This window comes from Phlebotomus argentipes, unplaced genomic scaffold (genome assembly GCF_947086385.1).
Source record: "Phlebotomus argentipes unplaced genomic scaffold, Phlebotomus argentipes genome assembly scaffold_18, whole genome shotgun sequence".
Lineage (NCBI taxonomy): Eukaryota > Metazoa > Arthropoda > Insecta > Diptera > Psychodidae > Phlebotomus > Phlebotomus argentipes.
In genome coordinates this window covers 17,838,802-17,864,548 of record NW_026776177.1, presented here as the reverse complement: position 1 = coordinate 17,864,548, position 25,747 = coordinate 17,838,802, and the positions used below count along the sequence as shown (strand labels likewise).

The 25,747-nt window shown below is 38.8% G+C and overlaps 1 protein-coding gene across 1 annotated transcript in view; it reads left to right on the top strand.

Moving 5' to 3' along the window:
* The window catches only part of LOC132261078 (uncharacterized), a 54,570-nt gene that overhangs the window by 8,770 nt on the left and 20,053 nt on the right, over window positions 1–25,747 (top strand). The window contains exon 2 of the mRNA XM_059759606.1: window positions 22,046–22,175. Within this exon, the coding sequence (XP_059615589.1) occupies window positions 22,046–22,175 (130 nt within the window). The remainder of the gene's footprint in view (window positions 1–22,045; window positions 22,176–25,747) is intronic.

The window sequence follows — 25,747 nt, the reverse complement described above, 5'->3', positions numbered from 1 at the left end:
TTTGCACTCACAAAGTCTCCAGGCCGCCCTCCGCAACATAACTATGAAGCCTTGTCAACTTTATTAAACTCCTCTGTCCACAATTTGCCAACTCTTCTCAACTCACTCACATGCACTTCCACCATTGCTATCTGTACTGTACATGTGCACATATGCTCCATCCTCCCTTTGTCGAAAACCGCTGCAATGTGTGACCGAAGGTATGCTCGAAAGGGGAGCGAAAAATGCAATCCAATCATATAGTTGAACTTGCATATTTTGCATCATAGAAATTCCCCTGTGATTTGTTTCTGTTATTAAACTTTTATAATGTCATAGTAGATGGAAAACACCGTGTGGAATCGTAATTTTTTAAGGTTCTGTCAGACAATGTGAAAGTCTATAAGCAGATTTATTAGCATATAACATTTCAGTACTCATAAAGGCTGCGAAGATTAATTTATTGGAAATAATTTGCCTCGTGATACTTGAATAGTTTATAATAACCGAAAATTCAGTCGCACATTGTCGAACACTGTATGCAGATTAGTGCTTTGAATTGTACTAATATGACCGTATAATTCCATGGCAAGCTCATTGTCGATACCTATCAATTCAGAAATGAGGAATAAAGTAAACAGAAGTTTGAAATTACATACACATATTGATGTATTTTATTATGTATGTATTGCCTTGAGTGTTTCTCTAATGATCACCTTTCATCTTCGTATGAATATTACACATATACTCAGTCAAAGTCAACATCTTAAGGCTTTTTCACAGATGATTGCCATTTTGTAAATGCGTAACACTCCTTCATCAGTCAAGGCGAAGGATGCAAAAAAAGGTATTTCTTCAGATGAAGGTATTCCCTCAAAAGTCACTCTGTGCTATCTAGCACTCCTTTATCCACACAGCGAGAGATATTTTGTCAGTGAGTAGCAGAAAAAGCACATGGAAGAAGTTGTTATGTAAGAGAGATGGAAACGTTGTTCAATTTTTTGTGTGTTAATCTGCAGGAAAGCATCTGTGCTTCAAATATTAGACCAGTTTTTACCGCCAAGAACTTGGGAATTTGCTCAGTGCGATGGCGGGAAAAGGTGAGAGGGAGAGCGGAAATCGGTACACTTAAGCATTTTGATAGATAGTTAATGAGATCTCTTTACAGGCATGGGTAGATGTAAATGCCTTTTTCCATTTTCCCAATTCCCATCTCCTCACGCCGTCCATCTGAGAGCGCTATAAATCAATATCGAGGATAATATATTCACTGCTTAGGAGCTGCTAATAGTCTTTTTCTTCCGCCGCCCACCTTTCCTTCCGTCAACCACGAAGAGGCTCAATACCGCGAGGGGAAGGAAAAGTTTTTACCTCATGAGGCAAATATGAATTATTCAAATTTATAAATAAATTTCCAAAAGTCTTTGAATACCTTCAGCCATATTTCATCCGATGAAATTTAACTTCCATAAATTAAACGTTCTATGTAATATAATTCTATGCAAACTATATAGATTCTTGAGAATTTTCTGGTTTGCATTATGCATACTTGAGGTGAAATTAAATCAAGTTCCTCCTCCACATTTTGCCAGAACTCCAATACTAATGAGAATTCCTTCTGGCGAGTGTGTAATTTTAAAATATCTGCCCTCGTCGTAATTTTATGGCATGCGTTAAATAAACCCATGATGAAAGAAATGGGAGAGAATGGACTATTTTGGGGCTTTAATGAAGCATCCCCCAGAGCGACGTATATGTAACTAAGCACCAGTAATCTTTAATCAGTGCTGCGCTGATGCTAAATTGTGGATTGAATTGTGGAAATATAATAACTGCTTTTGGCAATGTGTTGATTGAATGATGAATAGGATTTTGCAAAACAATTCTCCGCGTTATTTGAATCAAAGCAGAACACAGTTTTTATTAATTACCTACTCGAAAGAATACATAATTCTCTTGTGAATAGAATTTGAGCATGTAAACTCACTAAATCAATAATGTTTCTTTCCGTAAAGAATGACATAACTTAATTTAAACTAAACTGTTGCATATTAAATTCAAAAGAGAATTGCGAACACATTCGCAGTGCACGTGCAAATGAGACTTGTGCAAATTGACGTCTTAATTAAAATTTACAGCAAAAATCCCTTCGCTGGAGGGTTTTATAAGCAAATATATTAATATTTCACATGAGTTCTGCTTCTGCACCTTCACAGCAGACGCTCAAATGCTATTGGATATTGCAAATCTCTTTGAACTGTTTTTCCCACTAAAGAACATGATAAGTCTTCGTAGCTCTTATAATCGCATTATCGGCTCTCACAACTTAGAGTTTGCGGAAAATAAATTAACTTTGCAAATTTAACCAATTTGTGTACAACACACATGCTTGTAATACGTCATGCGAGGAATTAAAAGAGCTTTCGTTTAACCACGTGAAACTTTGCTTGCATGAGAGGAGTTTTGCAGTTGTTGGCTATGCATAAATATACGAAATATCATATTAATGGATTGTCGTTTCTGGCGGAAAGGAATTTATATAGACACACGAAAATCAGATTTTTTCCTTCGAACCCCGCAATAACACTCCACTTTCACTGAAGTGAAACTATTGAATTGTCTCCCTTGTCGGGCTTTATTTTTATCAAGTTGCAACCACACAAAGTGAGCATACTTTGAATCCTTTCCCGCATGTGAGCTCAACTATTGAATTTCTATTTCAAGCAGAGCGACAAAATAATATATAGCACACATACATCATTGTCAGACACAGAATCTAGATTTTGGATTATAACACACACAGTTATATATTTTATTTCCATAAATTTGCTCTCTTTCCACGCCTCCAAATCCTTTTATACAATGCACATCCACTCATGCGGGGACATTTGTAAAATGCGGGCGTACCGCACATGGAAATTGCATCGCTTGAATGATTACCTAAAAAGCCACAATTTTCTCTATCTATTCGGCGATTATTATATTTTTTTGTTAACATATGATAATTCTTTTGCCACGTCCCAAAATGCATTGTCACGCATTAACAAGGGCAGATTTTGCATTGTGATGAGATTCATGTGTGGAAAATCTCATTAAAATTCTGTCCACTCTATCCCCAATATTGCACCGGGAACATGCCATTCAAATGACACACAATTTAGATTCAAACCAGCACGTTCAAAAATTCGCTAAACACATTAAATTCTCACCGCATTTTTATACATAATGAAATTACTATACTGATTCTGCATGGAAGTTGATTCAATGGGATTATACAAATTTTATTTTGAAATTCCCGGCATATTTGTGACTATAACAAGTGAGTGTGGCTGCTCAGAGAGCACTACAGTGATAGGCATCTCTCAGTTATAGGGTTGCATCTCACCGAGAAACGGATCGGTATCCATTACATGAGCATACTGAAATTTCTCAGGGCACACAGGCCAAGAAAGTGATCACAATCCAACTGTTTGTTCTTTGCCACCCTCCAAATGCCGTCGAAAGGCGTCTGGCAAGAGCAGAGGGAATTTTCAGTGAGGCAAGAAAAAAATCACCATAAATTCCTTCTCATGTCTTTCCAACTTCTTGTATGTTCCTGATGGTTGTTTGGTGGAAAAGAAGAGATATTTTCTGAATCGGTCTATCTGCTCTGGGGCTGCTACATTACTCCGTCTCTCCTTGGCAAACACATACACGAGAAATCGAAATCGTTACATTTTTCTTTCCTTCTCCTGGCGAATGTCACAGTCAGAAGCGATTCACAACTAATCCTCGTTTCGTTTCCTCCCCCATAAGGCAATGGTGCACAGCACCGTATTAGGAATTTTCACCATATCACACTTCCGTTTACCTCACCCAGAGATCAACGAGAAGAATTGCAGTGTGTGTTTTGTGTTATACTTTCACCACTCCTTCATATTTGCACATAGAGAAATTTTCTCAATTTTACGATGTGTTGATTTAAATCTTAGTTGTGCCAAGTGGCAACGAAGGCTAATATCAAGGGAAGATAATATATCTCAAATCTGTACATCACTTCCTGACACTTACAGCACTTCAAATTCTTAGACTGTTTGCAAACTCATTCTCAAATGATAATCAATTGCTGTAAGAATCCCGTGTAAAAAGCATTTTTGGTCATTTTTTCCGACCATAACCTCAAAATATCACTTATATACATTTCGCTGCGTAAATTGACCAGCTTTATTGCTTCTATTTGTGCTGTGATGCCTTGCAAACATACTTCGCCACTGTCGAACTCACCGCCTCACCTGCAATGAATGCTGTTTAAGAAAATCTCTAGAGAAGAAACAAATTTTCCCAGTGTTTACTTCGGTGTTTTCGCTCGGGACTACAGTAAAGCATATAAAGTCCTCTTCATGCCAGTGTTGATTAAATCATTCGCCAACCCTTGATTTCTAGTATTCACACTCTAACTGTTGTTCAGCCAACAAACAACTGAAGGCGGCACGGGGGAAATGCAGCTTGAGGTTGCTTGATATCTTACGATACACTTTCTCACATTGTCAAGGAAAAAGTCTTGTTATTGACTTTTCCCCATAGTAATTGGGTGAGAGTTCGATGGATATAAAGCCGAGAGAGGATAAGTGAAATAAAAATGAAGCAAAGAAATGGACTAAATTAAATGCTTCTTTCGGTCCTAAATCGGATTTGGATCCTAAAAGCACGAATAGCGTAAATAGGCGAGTATTTTTGTTTCTCCACTGATAGAATTTTATAGCTTCTTATGTACATGAGCATAAGAGAGCCCATGTTTCCTATGCCATCAGCAGAAAACACCAAATGATGGCGCGGGGGTGGAAACAGCATTGGAACTTGTATAAAAATGATGGTGCTAAGGAATTGATTTAATTGCTCCGCCGAGTGGATTTATTTCCAACCATTTTCTCTCCCTGGCAGAGGATTTATGGTGGATATTACCGGAACGACAAGGGTGTGATTGAACAATAAACTCTTTTTCCTTTCGTTATCCAAAATTCCTCCTTTTGGGTTTGCCGTGCGCCTCACACCAATAAATCGCTATTGATTAATTTTGAATCGACCAATTAATTGCTCAAGACGCAATTGCTTTCTGAGTCAATAAATATACATTTCTCTATACCCTTTGGCCATTCACCATAAGAGAGAATGGGGGGGAAAAAACTTTTCTCAACTTGCCAAACGAAATGTAATTTGAAAGTTTCATTTTAATTTGATCTACCATTTTCGATAAGATAAGAGGGGAGCGCTATTTACCCTTCGTCTGGGTGGCAAATAGAAGAAAAAAGAAGCAGAGCTCCAAGGCGAGGCGAATTATTTTCAATATTGCAAATTGAATGAAGTAGAAGAGAAAGAATCGATACGAAAGACTCGTGATGATGCGAGTAAAGGCATAATAGGGCATTTTATTTAATTTCACGTTGAAAGCTTCTCATGGTCCAGTGACTAGCCTAGGGCTATACAGACGATAAAGCTCTAATACGTTAGCAATACCATTCGAGGAGCTCCTCTCTCTATGTCTACATAATCCATTGATTTTTACCAACACTATATGGCTGAGCCTAAATGCTGCATGTGTAAATTTTCGTATAACCTCCAAAATTGCCCCCGATTCTTGATAAATTATATCTATCGACACTCTTAAATATTGCTGAGCTTTTTTCACACCCCAAATTGTCTGTTGCCATTATTCAGGTTAAGCTTTTCACATTTATAATAATATTTCTACCACGATAATGCCTGGGTGTCATATACATTTTGTGTGCGGCATGAAATTGTAATCTCATCACTGTATAGACTCTGAATGGCTGAAAATTGGGGTTCCTGTTCGATTTTAGGAATCATGTTGGAGGAAAAATGACGAACATCTCCCATTCTCATAGTTGTTTTGGTGGGATTTGGGTGTGTGTCTGGTGGTGTTTCTCACAGCCTGGATATCCACTATAAGATGGGGATTTATGAGTGAGTAAGTACAGGCGCTGCTGTAATTGATCTCATGTGAGATTTTGACATGTAAGCTCTCTCGGACAATTTGGTGATAATAATTCCACTCTCACCCAGGAAAATCTGGAGAAATGCCGAAAATGTCCCATTAGATATTGTTAAGCTCTAAGTGAAAAATAGTATCACAGCATTTTGCAGAAGAAGAAGTCATGGATTACGGGAATAGAAGGTCAAGCAGAAAAGAGCAAATATCGCTATGCTTCAAGAGCTTTTAGGATATACTCTGGCGCTGCACAATATTTGGAAATTTCAACACAGATTAAATTAAAAGCGATATAAGCACTAAGAAAACTTAGACATCACTAACAGAATATTCAAAACTTCCATGTGATTGTAAACTTTGTTCTCAAAGAGTGGCAAAAGTTTAATTCACACTCTATTTGAAGCATCAAAGCATGAAAACGATTCATTATCACGAATCTGACAAATTCTGGGAAACTCCACAGGGAACGCGCTGAAATTCTCTAATTTACTAATTGGGTTTTTCCGGTGTTTCAAATTAAAAACACAAAGATCCATTCCGCTGCAATCTTAGTTATGACAGTTTCCATATTAAAAATCGGTTCTTGAATCTCCCTGTGTCAACATTATACCAACTTTAATATGCAATTTCTCACATTCAATTTGAGTTACGTTCTGAGTCACTGATTTTCTGATTCTGTTTGCTATCCTTTTACACACATTGTTCCTTTTACACACCGAGAGCAATATCTCTATTCACGTGTGAGATCCATCATGAGAGACACAGCGCCACTGTTGACAGACAGCCAAGGGGTTGAGCAAAATGATGTGATTTATGTATTAAGCAAACACGTCAACAAATGAATTTTGCACATAAGGTAAACAAATAGAGAAGTTATGAGTGGAAATTTTCAGAAAATCGAGAAGGGAATTCGGTATTATAATCCACGTTGAAGTTGCACATAATGACAAGACAGATATTTGAGACAACAGACAAATTATTATGATTAATTGCCACCAAGGAGTGAGGAGAGTGAGTTGAAGGAGGGACACGAGAAGCGTGAGGAAAATATGGAATGAATGATAAGAATTTTACGTGAGCACAGATTTTGTGGAAATATATTTTCCCCACTTTGGACGTTACAGTGATTTCACTTTGAAATGTCCACTTGTGCAGCACTGTAACTTTTGTTCAAATATTTAGATTTAGAGGCAATTGAAATTTTTTTTCTGCAAAATCTCAAATGACACAAACAATAGGCTGACTATTTTTCTCTCGCACAGCACCTAAATTCAGCATATCTGGCATCCGCCATATCATTTTCCCAGCAGTGTGATGCTCTGCAAGGAAAACACATGGTTTTGTAATGAAATGCCACCCTGTGGAGATTCTGACGGAGCGTTGAGAAAGTTGCCGAGGGTGGGTTAAAGTGAATTCTTCGGGGGTGGGTGAAGGAACTTCTTCTGAAACCATAACAGTGGCAGTGAACACACCACATTCATTCATATGTGGACCAAAGTCTTCGCCTCCCCCCGCCCCCACCCTGCCTTTGTCATGAGACGAGGGAAACCCGAACCATTCAACATCATAAATAATTTAAGCCCCAGCTCTAAAATATTCATGCCTCGCAGTGGCATAAGGACTTTGTTGTTCTATTTTATTGGCAATAAAGCGTAGGGTGAACACTATAGACATACACCAAGGCTACAAGGAGGCAATCAGAAGCCCACGTGATACTATACACAACCCCTTCTCGATGTACATAAATGATGGGTGAATTTTGCCAAAGAAACTCCCACAATTCCCCCCCCAGAAGTGTTTGATTTAGAAGCTCTCTCACCCGCAATTTTGTCACTGGTGTTTGGTTTTGATTGAGTGCCCACACCCGCTCTCACGCATCTTCCTCACGATGTCCCTCGAGATGGGCGCCAATTTGAATAATTCCCCTCGTGGAAAAATTGCACATAATATACTTTCCAATTTCTGAAGCCATTAACTCTTCCCAAAATATAGGCGACGCGCCTATTGAAACTTTTCCTCACTCTCTGGCACGTTTTCTAAAAGCATTTTGGAGATGCTGCTGAGCGGGAGGAAAAAATGAACATGTCTCGGTGGCAAATAAATTCCACTTGAGAGGTGTTTTAGGAAAATGGTGTGTTTCCAAAAATACCTTTTTTCTCTCTCTCTGGAAAGTTGTGAGATGTTCCTAGTCAGCTTACAACTTTTCTTGCTTTCGAGAAGTGAATAAAAAAGCGCGAGTGAAGACATGAGAAACTGTATGAAAAGTATTTAAAAGTGTAGTTAATCTCAAGTTTCCCTGACACTCCAAAGAGGTGAAATGAAAGAGAGCGAAGCAGTGGGGAAATGCGAGTGTATTTAATTCCAAAGCACCCCCATAAAAAAAGCGGCTCGAGTGACACCCCGACTTATCCCCAGTGGAGGCATACATTTGATATCATCATTTGGATCTATTTTCCGGGGTTTTTTTTCATCACTCGCGCTCAGGAAATAGAATAAATTGAGTTTTTTACAGCAAGACTGAACACGCCGCCATTGCGGTTGAGGCTCCATAAATCAAGAGCCAGTTGCGAATTTGCATATCTCAACTGATACAAATGCAAAATGGCAAAGGGATTCCCGAGCCGTTATATTGAGATTTTAGAAGAACACTTCTGTTCACATCACTTCGGCTCCAATAAATAAATCTAATGGAAAAGTTGAAGGGAGAAGAAAGTTTTCATGAATAGCAATTCAAACGCGATATTGATCACTCAGATACCATTTTATTAATTGACTTTCGCCTATACAGGAGAATATAAATCTTAAAGTGCGAGAGTTTTCTTGGGAATAAATTCAGAGAAATTCCTCATTTACATAAATCGTATAGAACTATTTGGAAAACTTCTTTCAATTTTCATTACATTAGCCTAATTAAAGGCCAGACAGACATGGGGATTCTTGCAATTGAAAGATTGATGGCATTATTTGCAGAGAAGTGAAACTTTTGCTGCCATCGCTACATTATTAATCTTCATGTATTCTAAGTCCCTCATTCAGCTTCTTGACAAATTGGATCAACAAGACATTCCAACGGAAAATGCTTTTTGCCTCAATACATGGGTGAAGTATGAGTTTCTTGTTTTCAAACGTGCCACAGACTTTTCTCTAAAGTGTTGTAAATTGCACTGGACATTGAACTTCAAGATGTATTCAGGAAAGTTTGTGAAAAGCCAGTGGGAGCGTTTCACTGGATGATTTTATGTGTTCCCCGTGAACAATCCCAGTCTCATGCAAGTCATTATGAAGTCAAGAAAATGAGGAAATGGGCCACAAGTCAGAGGAAAGTGGAATACAAAGCAGCACAGCGCGATCTAAGGGGCGAATAACTGACCGATTGACATCGGTTAATTTGGCGATTATCGCGATTTTACTGGAAAATTCGTGAATATTGCGATCATTTTTTCGAATTTGTTCAAATAGGCACGACTTTTGTTAGTTTGAATAGTTTTTCTATATGGAAAATTTTTTTCATGTCTTTTAGATACTGAAAAACACCCCTTAAATCAGAGGAAAGATCCTGAAAATGAATAAAATAGTATGAATATTCAATCCTTTCGGGAAAAAGAGCGATTATTACGATTTATCAGGGAAAAACTCGATTATTTCAATATTTTACATATTTACATGTGATATTGGGTCAGTTGTTCACCCCTTGGCGGTAACCCTTCACAGCGTGTTTGTGCAAAAGTTGTCCATTCGGTGGCCTGTGAAGCCCTTCAGCCATACTGTGCGCCCTCCAATGGGGCACAATTGAAGGGGTTTGTCACATCTCTGTCACATTAAGTAGCTATTTCACTTTTTCCAAAGGACGCCACCAAAACTCTCGGATTCTTTTCAGATCCTTCTCGCCCCATTAAATTCGTTTATACAATTTGTAAAATTCAGGGTTCGTGTGCGTTGTCTGGATTTGTCAACGAACACTCGCTAAAACGGAGCACACGTGGGGCGAAGGGAGTTGGGAGTTGGGGGTGAGTTGCGCCATGGAGCTTCAAGGAAGGTTTGTGAATTGCTTGCCGATTAGGGATGAACATCGTTCTATTTATTGAGAAATCATGTGCTGGTTTTGATGAGAAGGGAATATTAAGTAAAATTGGCACGTTGAAGTATTGCCATCGAGAGGATTCAATTGCCAACCCGACAAACCACTTCAGCACAACTCGTGTAATTTAAAAAAAGATGTGCTTATGGGCTTATGTCTCCCACAAAGTCTCACTTCTGACAGATTATTCACCCAAAGCCAGACGGTGCAGAGAAATGTTGCGATCGAGGGTATTTTTCTGCCAGCAAAGGTTTTCTGCCAGCGACAAAGGGTTGATATAATTCAATCCAGACAAAGGGATAAATTTCAATTACTCTCGCTTGGACTATACTCGTATGTTTTCGTGATTCCTTGAGTTTTTTGCCCTTTCCCACTCCCAATACACCTCATGGCGTGTCTTTTTTCCGCCACTGTGGTTATCGAACACTTTCACGTGATGCTTGTTTGTTCTGTTTGCCTTCCAGTGGAAGGATAAACTTTTCCCGATGAGGGAAACAATAAGTCGGTCGCTCTCTTGCTCTTGGGAGAGCATATTGACAATCTAACAAATTGACAAACTTTTTGGCGAGTGTGAGAAGGGTGTGCACCCCATCACGAAAGCCTCAGAGTATAAATTTTTCATCACAAAAGTGAATTTGCTTCTGAGCTGCGATGCCAAGTGGGAACTCTTGAGCCATTGCCGAAAATTCTGACTTCCGCCAACCACTCCTTGCCATATTGTTCAGTGAAAGCTGCAAAATTTGGCTCAGGCTCGCACTCCAAAATCACACACAATTTATCGCTGGTGTCTATGGAGAGCATAAATTATGGAAAGTGCATCTCATTGCACTCTCTGCCATTTTCTTCCCCATCCTGACGAAAGATTTTACCGACGTGCTTACTGAATTTGTCTTTTGAAACTCAAATGAGTCAATAAATTCAAACTATCCATACTTGTGATTAAATTCAACACAACAAACACATATTTTGCTGTGCTTATAAAGTAATTCTCCCATTCAGAAAGTGAATCATGATGCAATTTTCATTCTGTGAACTCGAAGTATGTGAAGAGAAGCGTGGATAGCCACAGAAAATTCATCAGTTCCACAGATTTACTCTCGTATTTTCTCTGGCATTTATCCACAATGGAATCACTGTGAGAAAAAAAGGATAACCATGCGAACCATTGAAAGAGGAATTGTTAAGTTTCCTGCTACTCAGACTAAACAATAAACATTAAACTTTCAAGGACTGCAGAGCCTTTTTTCTATCACTTTTATTTCAAATATATTAAATTGTGCTTAAAGTAATGATGCACGGCGCAAAATTGTGTCGAACAAAAGTTTTTAATTTCCAAACCACATGAAACGATTTTTCGAGAGCCGAAATTAACATTGGATGAATATTAAAATTCGCTTTCAATTAAATTCTCGTAGAGAAATACTGAGTGTAATAGTATGTTTATTTTTTATGCTCTCAATGCGAAGGGAATGAGCGTGAGTGTAATTCACGGAGTGAGAGCGACTCAATTACGGTCGTTTAAGCACATTTCGCATTTTCCATTATTTTTTAAATTCAAAATAATAAGCTCTTGCAAGCAGATGCCGACAGGGAGTCCGCAGAGAAGCAGGCATCCCAAGAGGCAGTAAAAGGAAGATACATTCATCATTTCTTGAAATGTAGGGATTGCAGGTAGCGTTTTTATGTCTCCTCCCGCAGAGGAAAGCGCGGAGCTTTTTTAATATTGGCTGTTGATGAGATTCCTTGAAGAGCATAAATCTCATTCCTCTCTATTTTCAATCAACCCGGAGGGAAAAGTGAGAATTTAGCGTTGCAAAAAATAAATTGCATGCACAAGAACACGCCTGAAGAAGCTCCACTTCTTGCTGACGCTCCTGAATCAATTTTCACATAGAAGAGCGCTGAAAATATTCACGTGGAAAAATAAGATTGCGAGATCCATCTAAAATTACAAACATCTCGAAATTTGAATATTCACTGCATCCACGGAGCAATATGTTCCCATTCACAGACAATATACACTTGGATGCTGAAAGTACATAAGAAATCGTTGAAAATACAGAAACCAGGTTAAAATGTCACTTAGAGAGAATTTCTTTCTGAATCCGCCATAAATTGGTAGTGAAGCGCCCAGAGTGTGGAGAATTTTAAACGCTACTAAATCTATTCCAAACCATTTCATTGATGTGCATATAAAATAAATGCTAATATAGAAAATTGCCCCGGGTATAAAAGCTTCAATTAATGAGAGAATATAAATTTTTCTGGATAGATGCCATCGTGTTGTGTGTCGCTTTAAGAGCTTTTCCGAAGATCCACTTGAACATTCTCTCCGTTCCATTCTCTCTCTGCCCGCCGTCAGATTCGTTGAAATACAATGTGCTATCCGTATAACGCCATTGAAATGGGATGTAACGAGGGCGGGAAGTGTAGTGGAGAGAGGGTGGAAGGTGAAGGAATCCATAAAAATCATATTGAATTTGTTCCACAGGTTCCGAATGCTCCTCGTATAAATGTTATAATATATTCTTGGTAACTGATGGGGTGGAGGATTTGACTTTTCATATAAACTGCAAAAGATACTTTTGAGACGTCTCCTTTTCGTGCTTTTTTTTTACAACCACCACTTCACTTTGCTATGTGTGCCGAGGGTATGTGTTACTTCATTTCAATAAATGGGTGGCCAGCATAGAGATTTTGGCGTGTACGTCATCGAAATTCAATTTATTCAGAGATAAACATTTTTATACGTAAAGCACACACCATCGACTATCAAAACCACGTACGTGCACTACCTAGACTCCCCTTTTTGGCCACCCCCGGAAGGAGAGTGCCTAAGTGTTGAGATAACATAGTTTCACCCCGAAAAGATGAAATTTATGTGATGGCTCTCAGGCCCAGAGAAAAAGCTCCTCCACCCGATACATCACCGCCCCTTTTGACTACCCGCCACCCAATCGGAAGGTTCTCAACCGAACCACAGACCCTTTCTCGATATTATCAAATTTTCACGCCAGTTTATGGCCACTAGGGAAGTTTTATCTAATTGCAAAGTTCACCTGCTGGATAATTTTAATGGATAGTCAGTGGGCAACCCTGAAGTCAATTAGTTAATTTAACTTGCTTCGCTCAAATTGGTCTGTTGTTTGACTGACTCTGCATGGGGCGAATGGAATATTACTTAATCGATTAAATGGAGCAATAGATCAACAATGAAGACACAAACCGGCCACATTGATAAACCCTCGTGTCGGAAAGCAAGAGCTCCGAACACTGAATGTGCATCAAATTCCCTCTTCTTATTGATTTTTGAGAATTGAAAGTAAACACGTAGAAATGTGAGTTTTCACCGAACGGATCAACATTTCACGTTCTTCTCAATAATGTATATAGGATTACTGAAATTTCCACATTGAAATAGAGTTAAGAAATAGTGAACACTAAAAAAATATTAAATGATTGTGGATTTGACACAAATGTGATAAAACAAATTATAAGAAGCACTTGATTCTCCTTATGTATTTTTGCCAAAGAAACTGATTGACTTTAAAGGTAAAGTTGTAACCCAAAATCGTAAAGCTTTTATGAACTGAACTCCAAAATCTGTAAAGTTGCAATGATCACTAAATTAATTTTTATTTCTCAATCAATATCCCATGGAAATATATGTAAATGTGTGGTTAAAAGTTTCCACCTCATTTGCCCTCAGAAAACAACAGTCAAAGATCACATGATTTCGCCTCGGGATTGAGTGGTTTCGGCTCTGTTGAGGCCACATTTTGGGAAACACAGAAGTCATGTCATCACATTTTCGTCCTCTCTTTTATGTACACTTCACAATATGTATGTATTTTTGGCCAACGTAAAATATATATGTGTGAAGTGCCGTAGAAGAGTGATAAATTTGAATTTAAAAGGAAGAAATGAGTGGCTTTTCGGCTTTTAGTTGCCACTAGGGGTAGGTCATTTCGGCTCAGGGCTTTCTTTCAACTTTTTTTCCTTCCTCGCTTTGGGACCAAGTTTGGAACTCTCTCGCACACAGTCGTGTGTAGTACATGACAATAAATATTAAATTATATGGCTAAGAAGAGGGTGAAAAAAGGGTGAGAGCATGAAAATGTTGTATTTTGAAGTCCCCAAAATTTGTTTATTCAGTTCAAGAGTTCACTCTCTTGCGGTGCTGAACTGCGAATAGGAGGCGCACGTGTAGGGTGTGTATCTATTCTGGCCCCGATTTCATTTGCATGCACATAAATATTTCTCTCTTATCCAATATATTTCACGGAGTGCGAATTTTCGTTCTCATAAACTTCCAGGCGAAGGAAGTGTAAAAGAGAGGTGTGAAATATATCCGTATAAACTGAAAATTAGATATAGAGCATGGCTTGTAAAGGAAGTGGGAGGAAATTAAGTGGAAATGATGTGATTAATTAACATCTTGCTGGGGAATTTTAGATATACTGGCGAAGGTAAACACTGCATCTCATATAACTCCGCATTTAAATTCCAAATTTTCCCATTCTTCATTGCAAATTCATGGAAAATATACTGTGAGGGTTTTCCTACCCATTCAATAAGTTTGTGAACAAAACATAGGAAAAAGAAAGCCAGATGGTGGAACTTCTTGTCCGTCCTATCGAGTTCCATCTTTTGGGAAAACTTGAACGCCAAGTTATGGGAACATAATTCAGGTCATTGCATCTTTTGTTGAACTTTTGAAATGAAATTCTTGATATATTCCAATGTCTCTGAACTTTCTGGCCACTTTCATTCTCTCTCTCTCTCTCTCTCTCTCCATAGCGTCCGACTGAGAAGTCGAGAGGAGAAGCATAAGTGTCTGTTGAATGACAAATTGATTCGCATGAAGTGAGAGAGAACAAGAAGAATTTATTTTTCCAATTTCTCCGCCAACATTGCTGACTTTTCTCACTGACCTGCAAGACTTGCCTCTTTGTGAAACTCACACTGCAATTGTGACAAACTATTGTCACAAGACAATTAATTACAGAGACAGATTTCCATACCTTTCAGGAGGTTTGGCAGAAATTACGTCTTCCTGTATTCCACCCAAGATTCTATTCGCTCCTTTGTTTCTCCTTTCACTCAATGAAATAGTCTATCGGCTGAGGATTGTGTGATGGGCGGCCATAAAAAATGCATATCACTCACTTTTAGTGCTTCATGGCAAAAATGGAATAAATGGTGAGAATAAAAGTGCATGTGACATGAGTTAAGGACCTCTATTTTAGCCCCGATGGCACATGCTGAAATGCATATGAATTCATATAGATATTCCTCATGCATAATGTATTGGGAAAAAATATTTTTTCTGCACACGCGGAAAGAAAATGAAATATTAAATGCACTCGCAAGTTCACAAGTGCACGGATGTAAAGGTTGAGGCCCGTCATATACAGGCCCGATGACCCAGTTTCTCCAGCAATGCGAAATAATGACGCGAGATTTACACCACACATAACATCCTGTGAAATGGCATTTTTCTGTATTTATGTTGTCTGGGCTTCTTGTATTTTTTCCGTATTCTCTTCTCATCCCCAAAAATAACTCAGAATTGTGTGGATTAACAAAGTTTCTTCGCGTGCATATACAACAAAAAAAAAGATTCACACTTTCCGTTCTACAAACTGTGCAGTTGAGTAAGTTCTTTCCAGAAACTCTCCGGAGTACTTGAAAAAATCTATGCGCTAGATTGTGGGAGAGCGAGTGAGCAAGATGACATGCACAGCAAAGGATAGGATTATGCAAATTTTTTTTTCCCTCCCAATGCCCATTGTCTGGAATGGGTGTTGCATGGGAGGCAGGGACAAGTAAACTTCCATACTTCCGTCCCTGCTCCACGCAGCCAGCCAAACAGGACCTATTCACTCTGGCGCCCACCCCGTCGGCCACCCACTATTTCCTCTGTTATTTGTGTGGGAACTCCTGCAGAATGGTTGGAAAATGACACGGAATGCCGGGTGAGAAAAAAGGGGTGTGTGTCATAGAGTAGTTGAGGAAAATACCCAGATTTTCATTACCATAATTGAAAACGGAAGAAAGCCGGATGCATTGGGGATGTATTTATTTGACAGAAAAGTCTTTTGTCTTGTCACATTTTACTAATGAGACAAAAATAAACACAGCCAGAGAGAACATGATTTTTGTGTTCTTATGCACAAAACTTTTCCATTTACAATTTTCCCACCATTATTTCAATGGGGTGCTTCGCTATGCGGGAAAATGTAATATCCACGAATATATATATTTGATTTCATGCAGTTGAAAACTTTTGCAAAAAAAAGTACATTTGTAATAAAAGGGTGTCAATGTGTCGTAATGGAATTTGGCTGCAGCGCCTTGTTTATTTTATTGACCAGTTTCAAATACCCATCATTTTTGGTGGGTATTTAAATGACGATTAATCACTTCAAAAGCATGAATTTATGCATCGCTCTTTGTTTGTACAATCATACATATTTTGAGTGGAAAAGAAAATTTTTGATGATTTGAATTTACGTTTGATTTTGATTGAGGTAGAATGCAATTATGCTACTGCTACTGCCATTTTCGAGATCAAAGCGCATAAAATGCCATCAATTGAGAGAATATGGAATAAATAACGTAGTTCAAAGGAAATATATTTAATAGATTAGAGCATTGCATTGGCCACCGTTCTGAAATAATGAGAAATTTCACTGAAATTGACACAATTCCACAATAAATTTGTGCTCCTCGCTGAGAATTTGGCAGAAATTAGCTTCATTCAAACAAATTACGTAAATAGCTCTGCCAGACTAAAGCTCCCATTAGGAAATCACTGTTCGCGTCATTAATGGAACATCTCACGCCTGTCAATACTGCCAAGTACAATAAATGCGAGGTGAAAAGGCGCGAATATTGCTTCATTTCACAGAAAATTTTACTGGAAAATGGCAACATATAATAAAATATATAATAATAAAGCGAAAAGTAAGCCGTGGACATTTTCCATTCATCGTGTCAGTTCGGATTCAGGAGCAACGTCACATCGCTACAGTAGACTAATCAGACGTGGCATTAGGCTAAACAATCTTAAAGCGTATTACTTTTTCCGGAAAAGAAACTTGTCATCACCCAAATACATTTTTCCCCATTATGCCAGCTCCATCTTCGCCCCGCAAACATGGGTGGGATCATTTCATTTTGGAGTTAAACGAAAATCACGAGACTGTAAAATAAATTCTTCGGGATGTCTTGCGAGGGTATCACAGAGTACCGTAATATACGCCAAGTTATGGGACAACCCACGTTCCATATTGCCTGCAGGAATATCTCGCAAATTAATGGGCAAAATCGAATTAAATATGAGATGTTATTATTAAATATAAATATTCTCGCATCTTTATGCGCCGGCATTTGACGGCTTTTTGGATCTTTTTTAGTCCATTCGAAAACTCCACCTTCAGGCCTTCCGTCGATTCGCGGAGTCTTCGTCAATCTAACCTTGGGTTCACACTCAATATACTTAGCATTTTATCAGCAGTAGCACAGCATCGGAGTCGGGGGTAATCGTTGCGATGACCCTACATGAAAGGAGTTAAATTAATTAGCTCCGGCTGACGATTATAGGATTGCTATATCGAGGAGAAGCAATAAATTTTATGCGAAAGTATCATGAAATTTTACGATGTTGATCACCAATAACGTTTTTATTCACTCAATTTCCCTCCTGTTCAGCTCTGCTCATTTTATTTTTGCTACCTTTAGCGATAAAAATTTATGTGATATTGCTCTGAATAGATGTTTCTGCCCAGGAGCTAAAATGTTGCTCGAATTAATGGACTTGTGTACATTTATGCGAATTCATGCTGTACTGCGGGGCGTCACCTCTTCGTCGGATGCGGAGAGCTCATATGATTTTCCGGTGGCGCAACAAACACAAAAATTCCCCCCCCGATTAGGCTCAAGTACTCCCTCCAGTACATTAAAAAAGGCACAAAAGGAGGGAAACCACCTCAAAAAGCGATGCGTCCTTTTATGATTTCATCCTCACATGAGAGAGTATCACTGGGACCCGTGAAAAGCACAGCAAAATACATAAGGAGATAAGATAAGACATGAAATATATAGTATTTTTTGCCATTTCTCCCCCAACGGATGGCAACATTCGGGATTTCCTGTGGCAATATTTAGTTCTTTCCCCTCACTGAGTGCCAGAAATCGTTTTCCCACTCGGAAAACTGAGCTTTGTAAGTAGTTTTCTAATTCGCCTATCGACAGCGTCCGTGGAGGCGCCTGGTGGCTTCCACCGCCCGTGGACAATTTATGATTTCACGTCACATTGCTATAAATGTAAATGAAATTTCAGTGCAGAGACACAAATGGCGGCGTCATACATTGTCATCAACACAATTTCCGGTGTGAACACGAAATAGTGAAGCAATTTAGAAAAAAAAATTGACGAATTACACCCAAAATTCACTATCACGTCACTGACAAACGATGCATCCATATATGAAATATCATGTACACATATGTACAAGCATATTTATTCAAATCTCCTGGATGTTGACACTTTCCTGCGCTCATCATCAGGCATAAGTCAGCATTTTATCCTGTCCACAAGACTTCATGACATTTTTATTACGTACATTGCAAATTCATCTCAATCTGTCACTCAGTACAAGCTTAGCTGTCAGTGTGCAACAACCGAAATTTCGTGTACGATTAAGCAAAGTAAGTTGTGAAAAGAGGAGATGAACTCTCATCTCTAGCGCTGAATCACTAATTCTCTCATGTTTGTTGTATCGAACTTCGTGACAACCTTTAATGAGTGTGTGCAAATGATTGATGCTCTGCCCGAAGGAGTAACGCTATTGCACTTTCAAAACCTTTGATCTCCCAAAATTCCAAAGCCATTCAGTGTAATCAGAAACACTTTCCGATGGCATAGCAGGATGGAAAATGTGACTAAGTGCTGTGTAAAGTCATTATCGGGATTTATGCGTTTCAAGTAGAATGATTTCGGCAGAAGAGTGAAATGTTTATGAAAATTTTCAGCCAAGGTGTTTATTTGAGCATTAGGGGGTGTGTGTATAAATGGATTTGTGATATTAAAAGAAGTGAATAATGGGGTGTGCTCGTGTTACTCTTCTCTGTACTGGAAAATCCCAGCCACGGAATAAATACATATTATTCCACCACGATGAAGAGTGAAACTCGTCTCATTTACATCCTTCGTGATCCACTCATTTGACTTCCGGATTAGTTATTTTAACACTATATATTGCATTATAAAATATTTATGGTGGCCACCGTTAAAGCGAATACTCTTCGGGGCTTAAAGAAAATGTTTCCTCTTCTTCCCCACACCGCGTGCATGGCAATTTCAAAAGCTGACGATATTTACTTTGTACGCTGCCAAACAAAAGACGAGGAAGGGAGAGTGCCTTTAGGGCAATTGCTCCTTATAAGGAGCAGCAACATAAGTTGCTTCTTTCCACCGCCGCTCCTCCATCACATCCCCCACCCACAGGACCCGCCGCCCCGGCGTGGGAGAGATATAAGGTGCGGAAACTTTATGTAATGCCCTGTGTATGACGATCTCCGCCATACAAACTCCCATGCTAGTTTCGAGCACATATAGACAAACACCGGCGAAGGACTACAGCAGCTCGCAGAAAGAGCGTCTGATGGTGCTTAAGAGGTTGTAAATATTTACACAGCGCAGTGGTATCATCGACATTGCTGGAGAAATTTACAGAACACAGCACACCCTTCAGCCACGCCGGGGCGCTCATCCTCATTTGGGCGCTTGTGAAAAGTTTTCTCGTTTATTTGAAAATATGAGAATCAATTTTTCAACTAATTGCAAACCTCTCGCGCAAACTTTCCAAACTCGTTTCACCCACATATCCCCAAGTGTCCTCGTGTGCTGGAATGCATTCACCTCGTCAATATCCCTCATGCTGTATGTGTTGCAAATTTAATGTAAAATGTCTGTCCCCACGGCACAATTTCGACATCATATAACTCACAATTTTGTGGTGGAAAAAGGGTTATTCCGAGGGAAATAAAACAACCATTTCTTTTCTTCTTCGAAGCGAATGTCTCAAAAACTGTGTGCACAGAATCAAATATTCAGAAACACCCTAAAAACAAACATAAGCGCGTCTTTTTGTCAATGTTATGACTAAGACTGTTTCCCCATAAAACATTGCATTTCTCTTCTCCTGCACAAATTCCACTCCGCAAAGCACACAAAGCATTCAAATGATAGAGGTGGCTTGTCGCATAGACATGCAGTAAGTCTCTAACATCGGCTGCATCCAAAATTCATTACCAATTCCTCAGTCTGTCACACCCTCGGCCATCTAATGCCTACATTTGCTGCCATCGTCCATCCCTCATGTCGTCCCGATGCGCCGTGCACGGCATTGTCCTGAAATCAACCTTCCAAAATGAAAATATATACGGCCGAGTGACAGTTCAGGTCAAATGTATGCCCAGCCAGCCAATAGTTACCACTTTCCTCGTCCATAAATAATGGTTCTCTTGTAACTATAAATTTCCATCTAAAGTAACCAATGCACTGAAATGGAGCTTTTTAGACTTCACTTGCATGCTGCTGCAGGGACAGCATGGACCTTGCCAAGAGCTGGGGAATATGCAGTCCCACACCATGAGTGACACCATTAAAATTGCTTAGCATTCATGAGATATGCAGCGCCATATTTCTCATATATGTAGACTATCTAAAAAGTTGATGGGTTAGTCATGTAACAAGGGGGAGATATTATGGGCAGAAGTGGTGTACAGCTCTTTGGAGAGCCGTTTCTAAACGAATTGATACATTTTTTGGGGCAAGAACATAATTTTCTTTCAATTTGCACTCTGGAAAAAATCTATCAAAATATCTTTCTTGATTGAGAACTTTTAAATCTCATAATCAAAATTGTTAATTTAGTTTTATGGCTGATAAAATCAAGACAAGAAATTAGCAATTTATCACGAATAGCAGAATTTTCCTTGTGATTTCTTCTATGATTCTCGTAAGACGATGAAGAATGCCTTTAAGTCCTGAAGAAGTTTAAGAAATGTGCCAGGAAGTGGTGTACAGATTTTAGCCATATTATCTCCCCCTTGTCATCTGATTAGCCATTGTATTTACACGATGGGGCAGAAGATGTCAAGTATATTTTCTATTTAAACACGAATCAGTCTAAAAGTTGGGTGAAGGAGAAATTTTGAGGGGAATAATTAAATTTCTTCAATTACACTCTTAATTAAAATCGCTTAGATTAATTGAGTTTCACCAAGTATCGCAGATGTTGAAAAGAAATTGCGCTACGAGGAAATTTACTATATGTGGCTAAGTTGCAGCGAAATTGGGGAAAAGTTGGACCATCTTGATTAAATTGTTATCAGAAGAAGAGTATATAGCCAATGGTATTCTAAGCCAAAATCTTTCTTGCCCCCCTCCTGACTTTTAATTAATCAATTGCATTCCGACAGCTGTTGTGCGCTATATAAAGTTTGTGTGAGAATTGCTAGTAACATCACCCTTGAGCACGAAGCTTTTCCTGACTTACGCCATTTGAAGTGTGTTGCGCGCTCTGGATCATGAGGAATATGATTTGAGTCGTGAGGTATATTATTCAACAGTTTTAATCAAATTATATTACGCTATTTCCTGCGCGATGCCAAAACTTGTGTGTGCAGTGTGTGCTCGTGTCAGAGACACTGAGTCTCACTCTTGGCGGAGTGGAATTCTGCTCATCATTAGTCCCTTAATGGAGCTGAGTTGAGAGCTCCTGTGCAGATCCCTGCGAGGACGTACTAATACACTCCCCTGCATATCGGGGGCTTCAAATCGGAGTTGTGCTGGGTGGCGGGAAGACGGAAAAGGGCGTGGAATTGCAAGAGACACGAGAGACAGGCTATAGTACAATGTGTACACGAGACGGTGGAAAATTAATCAAGTAAATTAATAATATGCCATCGTCTTGTTTACTCGTTTCCAGGTAAATATTAGCAACACTTGGACATTGCCTCAGGAGGGATTCTCCGTGTTCTACCGCTTCTTCCGGGATAAAATCTCCTGGTTCGAGGCAGATGCAGTTTGTCAATTTCACCATGCCAATCTTGTCACAGGTAAGCGGCACACTATGAATTTATATAACACTTTTAATTAGATGGTAAATTGAATAATTAAAAGGAGGTGGCAGAGCACCATCATCCAACCATCCTAACTTTATTGCGACCGGCGAGAATAATTATGAACAAAGTTTAACTTTTATCATGCGAGGTTGTTTCATTTACACGACACAAGTGGCTTTGCCAACCACCCGGCCAACCAGAGAGTGGATGACGTGGCCTAAGGATCATGGTTAGAAAATCTGTCACATTCTGGCTATGAAATTGAATTGGAGCTCACATATTCGCATAATTACTTGCATTCGCGGATAAATGCCAATAATCCCGTTCCGCTTCTGTGCGAATTCAATTCATAATAGAAAGAGTATTTTAATGTAATCTCCTAAATGAATGGTTACTATTTACCAAAACCAACTTGTTGGCATTATTAAGTATTCAAAATAATACCCCCTCCAATCTAATGACATTTGCACAGCTCGCACAGGACATCGAAATGTTTATTGCTGAAATGTTTAATTTTGCATCCCATTAATTCTCATTATTATTAACGATGCAAAATACAGCTCATTTAATAAAATGCACCACAATAACACATCAATGCCCCCCATTCAAATAACAACTAAGCTTAATCTCGTGTGATCTACAGAATTTATAATTCACAAAAGCGAACATTTGTTCACAATTTGCAATTAAAGTTCTGCAGGGTTGCGAAGGATACTGTGACGAGAGAATATAGCAGCACAGCATCCCCATCTTGCTTCGTTGTTATTGCAAAGAAAAGACTTCGACGAAGCAATCTCATCAATGTCAATTAAATTTGATTCTCCTTCTTATGGAAATTAGCATTTAATTACATGATCTTTCCACGTGCCGTGACTGTCATCGTATTCTCACTCCATGGGATATTGACAGAGAAAAATGTCCAAGAAATATTCTTTTGGAGACAAAATATTGTATTTAGTATGCTATCAGAGTTCATATAAACCTCTATTCTGCGCCTTCTTTGAGTTGTTGCGAAATAATTGCTATCAATTTTCGATAGAAATTTATAAGCTGAGAGAAACATTACAATTTAGAAACATTGTATACTATTAGTTTTATTATAACATGCACTTAGAGCGACTAAGAAAGCTACCCTAGATGCTGTATCTTTGGCAATTTTCCCATCATTTCCCAAAGTACTTTCACGAGCGTGTAGGTGCCTATAGCGAAAATTTGAACATATTTCAGAGCGAAATTGACTTTCTGAACTTGAAGCAGACTGAGTCAATAAATCCAAGAGATAAATAGTGTGATAAATTGGTGGAAAATCCACTGCATGTACTGGTACTTTGAGCACTGAGTCCGCCCCCTTTGCCAGCTTTCCTCCTCAGGAGTTCTTAGTCAATTCTCAGTGCTCAATTATTATCATCATCTCGGTGGCGCAGTGCAAAGCCTCTATAAATCTCAAAACGATATGTCACCGACATGCGACTGGAGCAAATAAAAGGAAGATAGAGAGAGAGAGAGGGGTAGAGACTGTGGGGTGCTGGGGAAATATGCTGAAAACACCACTTAAAACATCTTTTCATGGTGGAACAACTCCAAGAACATTTCTCCATCAATATTTATACCCTCATATCGTATTCCATGTGACAGTGGCGTGTGTATGTGCGAGTATGTTTTGTGAGAGTTGTATCCAATTCGGATATGGTCATTAAATGGTGCCGGCGCCAGTTGGAGGACTATCAAAATCAACAATAAAACGTTGAAATCAGTTTCAGAGCGCAACACATACGATACTGACGACAAACTTTAATATTTCCACCCTTCTGTTTGCCTAAAACATACTATCGAGTGATTTTCAGAGAGAGAGAGTTGTATTTAAGTCGAGTTTGACGTCCGTTAAATGGCGAATCTATTTAGGGAAAAACAAGATTACTCGAGGAAGATCAACAATATTCTATACTTCCGCAAGATGAGTATTGTTTCCTTTTCTCCCCCCCCCCCCCCGCAAAACTTCTTCAATCTGCACAGTGAAGAGAGGGAATGGCTTCTTCCCAACGCTGCTCACCTATATTTTTTTTGCCTCCGTCAGCCAAGGAGATTCCTGAAAGAGATGAAAAACCCAAACATGACGCCATATTTCACTTTTTCCTCTGTTTTTCATTGCAAAATTACAACCACTGCTCATGGTACAAGCGTAATGATTGCAGCTTCTCTAGAATTTCTTGTATAAATAACTTTTAAATCTAATTTACGAGTAAGTTTTCAGTGTAAATAAACCGACACGGCGTCACTAAGAGCAACATTTTCTCACACTTTGCCCTGTCTTGCTGCTGGGCGGGGTGCATTTTTGCCCATTTTCGCCCAAAAAAGAAATAAAAGCGATGCAAAAGGAAAAGAAATGGTGCATAAGAGAAGGCAATAAAAATAAACTAGCATGCATGGTCTTTCAGCTACGAAGAATTGCGCTGGAACAACTAACATTCGGTCCCAGAACTTAGAATAATATTTCTTCAGAGTGATTCATAGCTTGAAATAAAGGAGCTTTTGTGGTAGATTTCTTCTTATAACGAACTGCTACTAAATCACTATTTTATCATTGATTTCTAAATGATGTTGCAAGTTGAAAAAGCTACAGATTTTTGTTTTATTTCTCTTCAAACATTTTGACACTTCAAAAGCAATAATGAAATTTTGTTGAATGTTATTCGAAATGCCGCGGAAATAAATATCCCAACACTTCATCTGCACAATACATATCCATTCTTACAAGGCGAGAAACTTTTCAATTAATTCTCGTCAAGCAGCCACCATTCTGGGGAGAAGAAAACTTTTAACTCCTTCAAAAAAAAGTGAGAGAAAACCCTTTTTGCCAAATATCCCACCACCAGCGTCCGATTCACTTCTCACACGTAAGGAAAGACGAATACATCTTACAGGTATACAGGAAAACTGAAAACAAGTGAGAAAGAATGGTTGAAAGGACCTTTAATATATTTGAATGCATTCTAAAGTTTTACCCTTTGCACGATTCTTGTCGAACAGTGGAAAGAAGATAGTGAAAATGGGTTTTTGTACTCTTTAATTGCCAAACATCTTGATTTCGTTCCGGTAACCGCAAAAATTCACCTCTAATTAGTACATATGTGTGTCAAATATACACTTATCATTGTCTGCCAATGTTATTTAGAACGAAAGTGGGTCAATTTGTGCATATTTCGAGATTTATGTTCACTACTTTCCATGTATTCGTAGAACATATAAAAATATATTGCAAAATCGGACACATTTGTCGTCTGTGTGATATGTTTTCCAATCTAAAACCGCTAATACACGAAAATAACACGTCTATAAATTAAAGTTGGTGAGTTCAATCCATAAATTTCCACGGGGAACCGCGTTGCAATCTGAAAACTTTGGGAGAAACTTTAACTACCGTATTTATTATGTGGAACACTTAATACAAGATGGGTGGGAAACAAGTGTGAATGAGGGTGGCAGACAGTTGAGAAATTGAGAGCAAAAGATAAAGTAGGCGGGAAGAGCAGGAGATCAAATTTCACTCGGAAAATCAATTAAGGAGG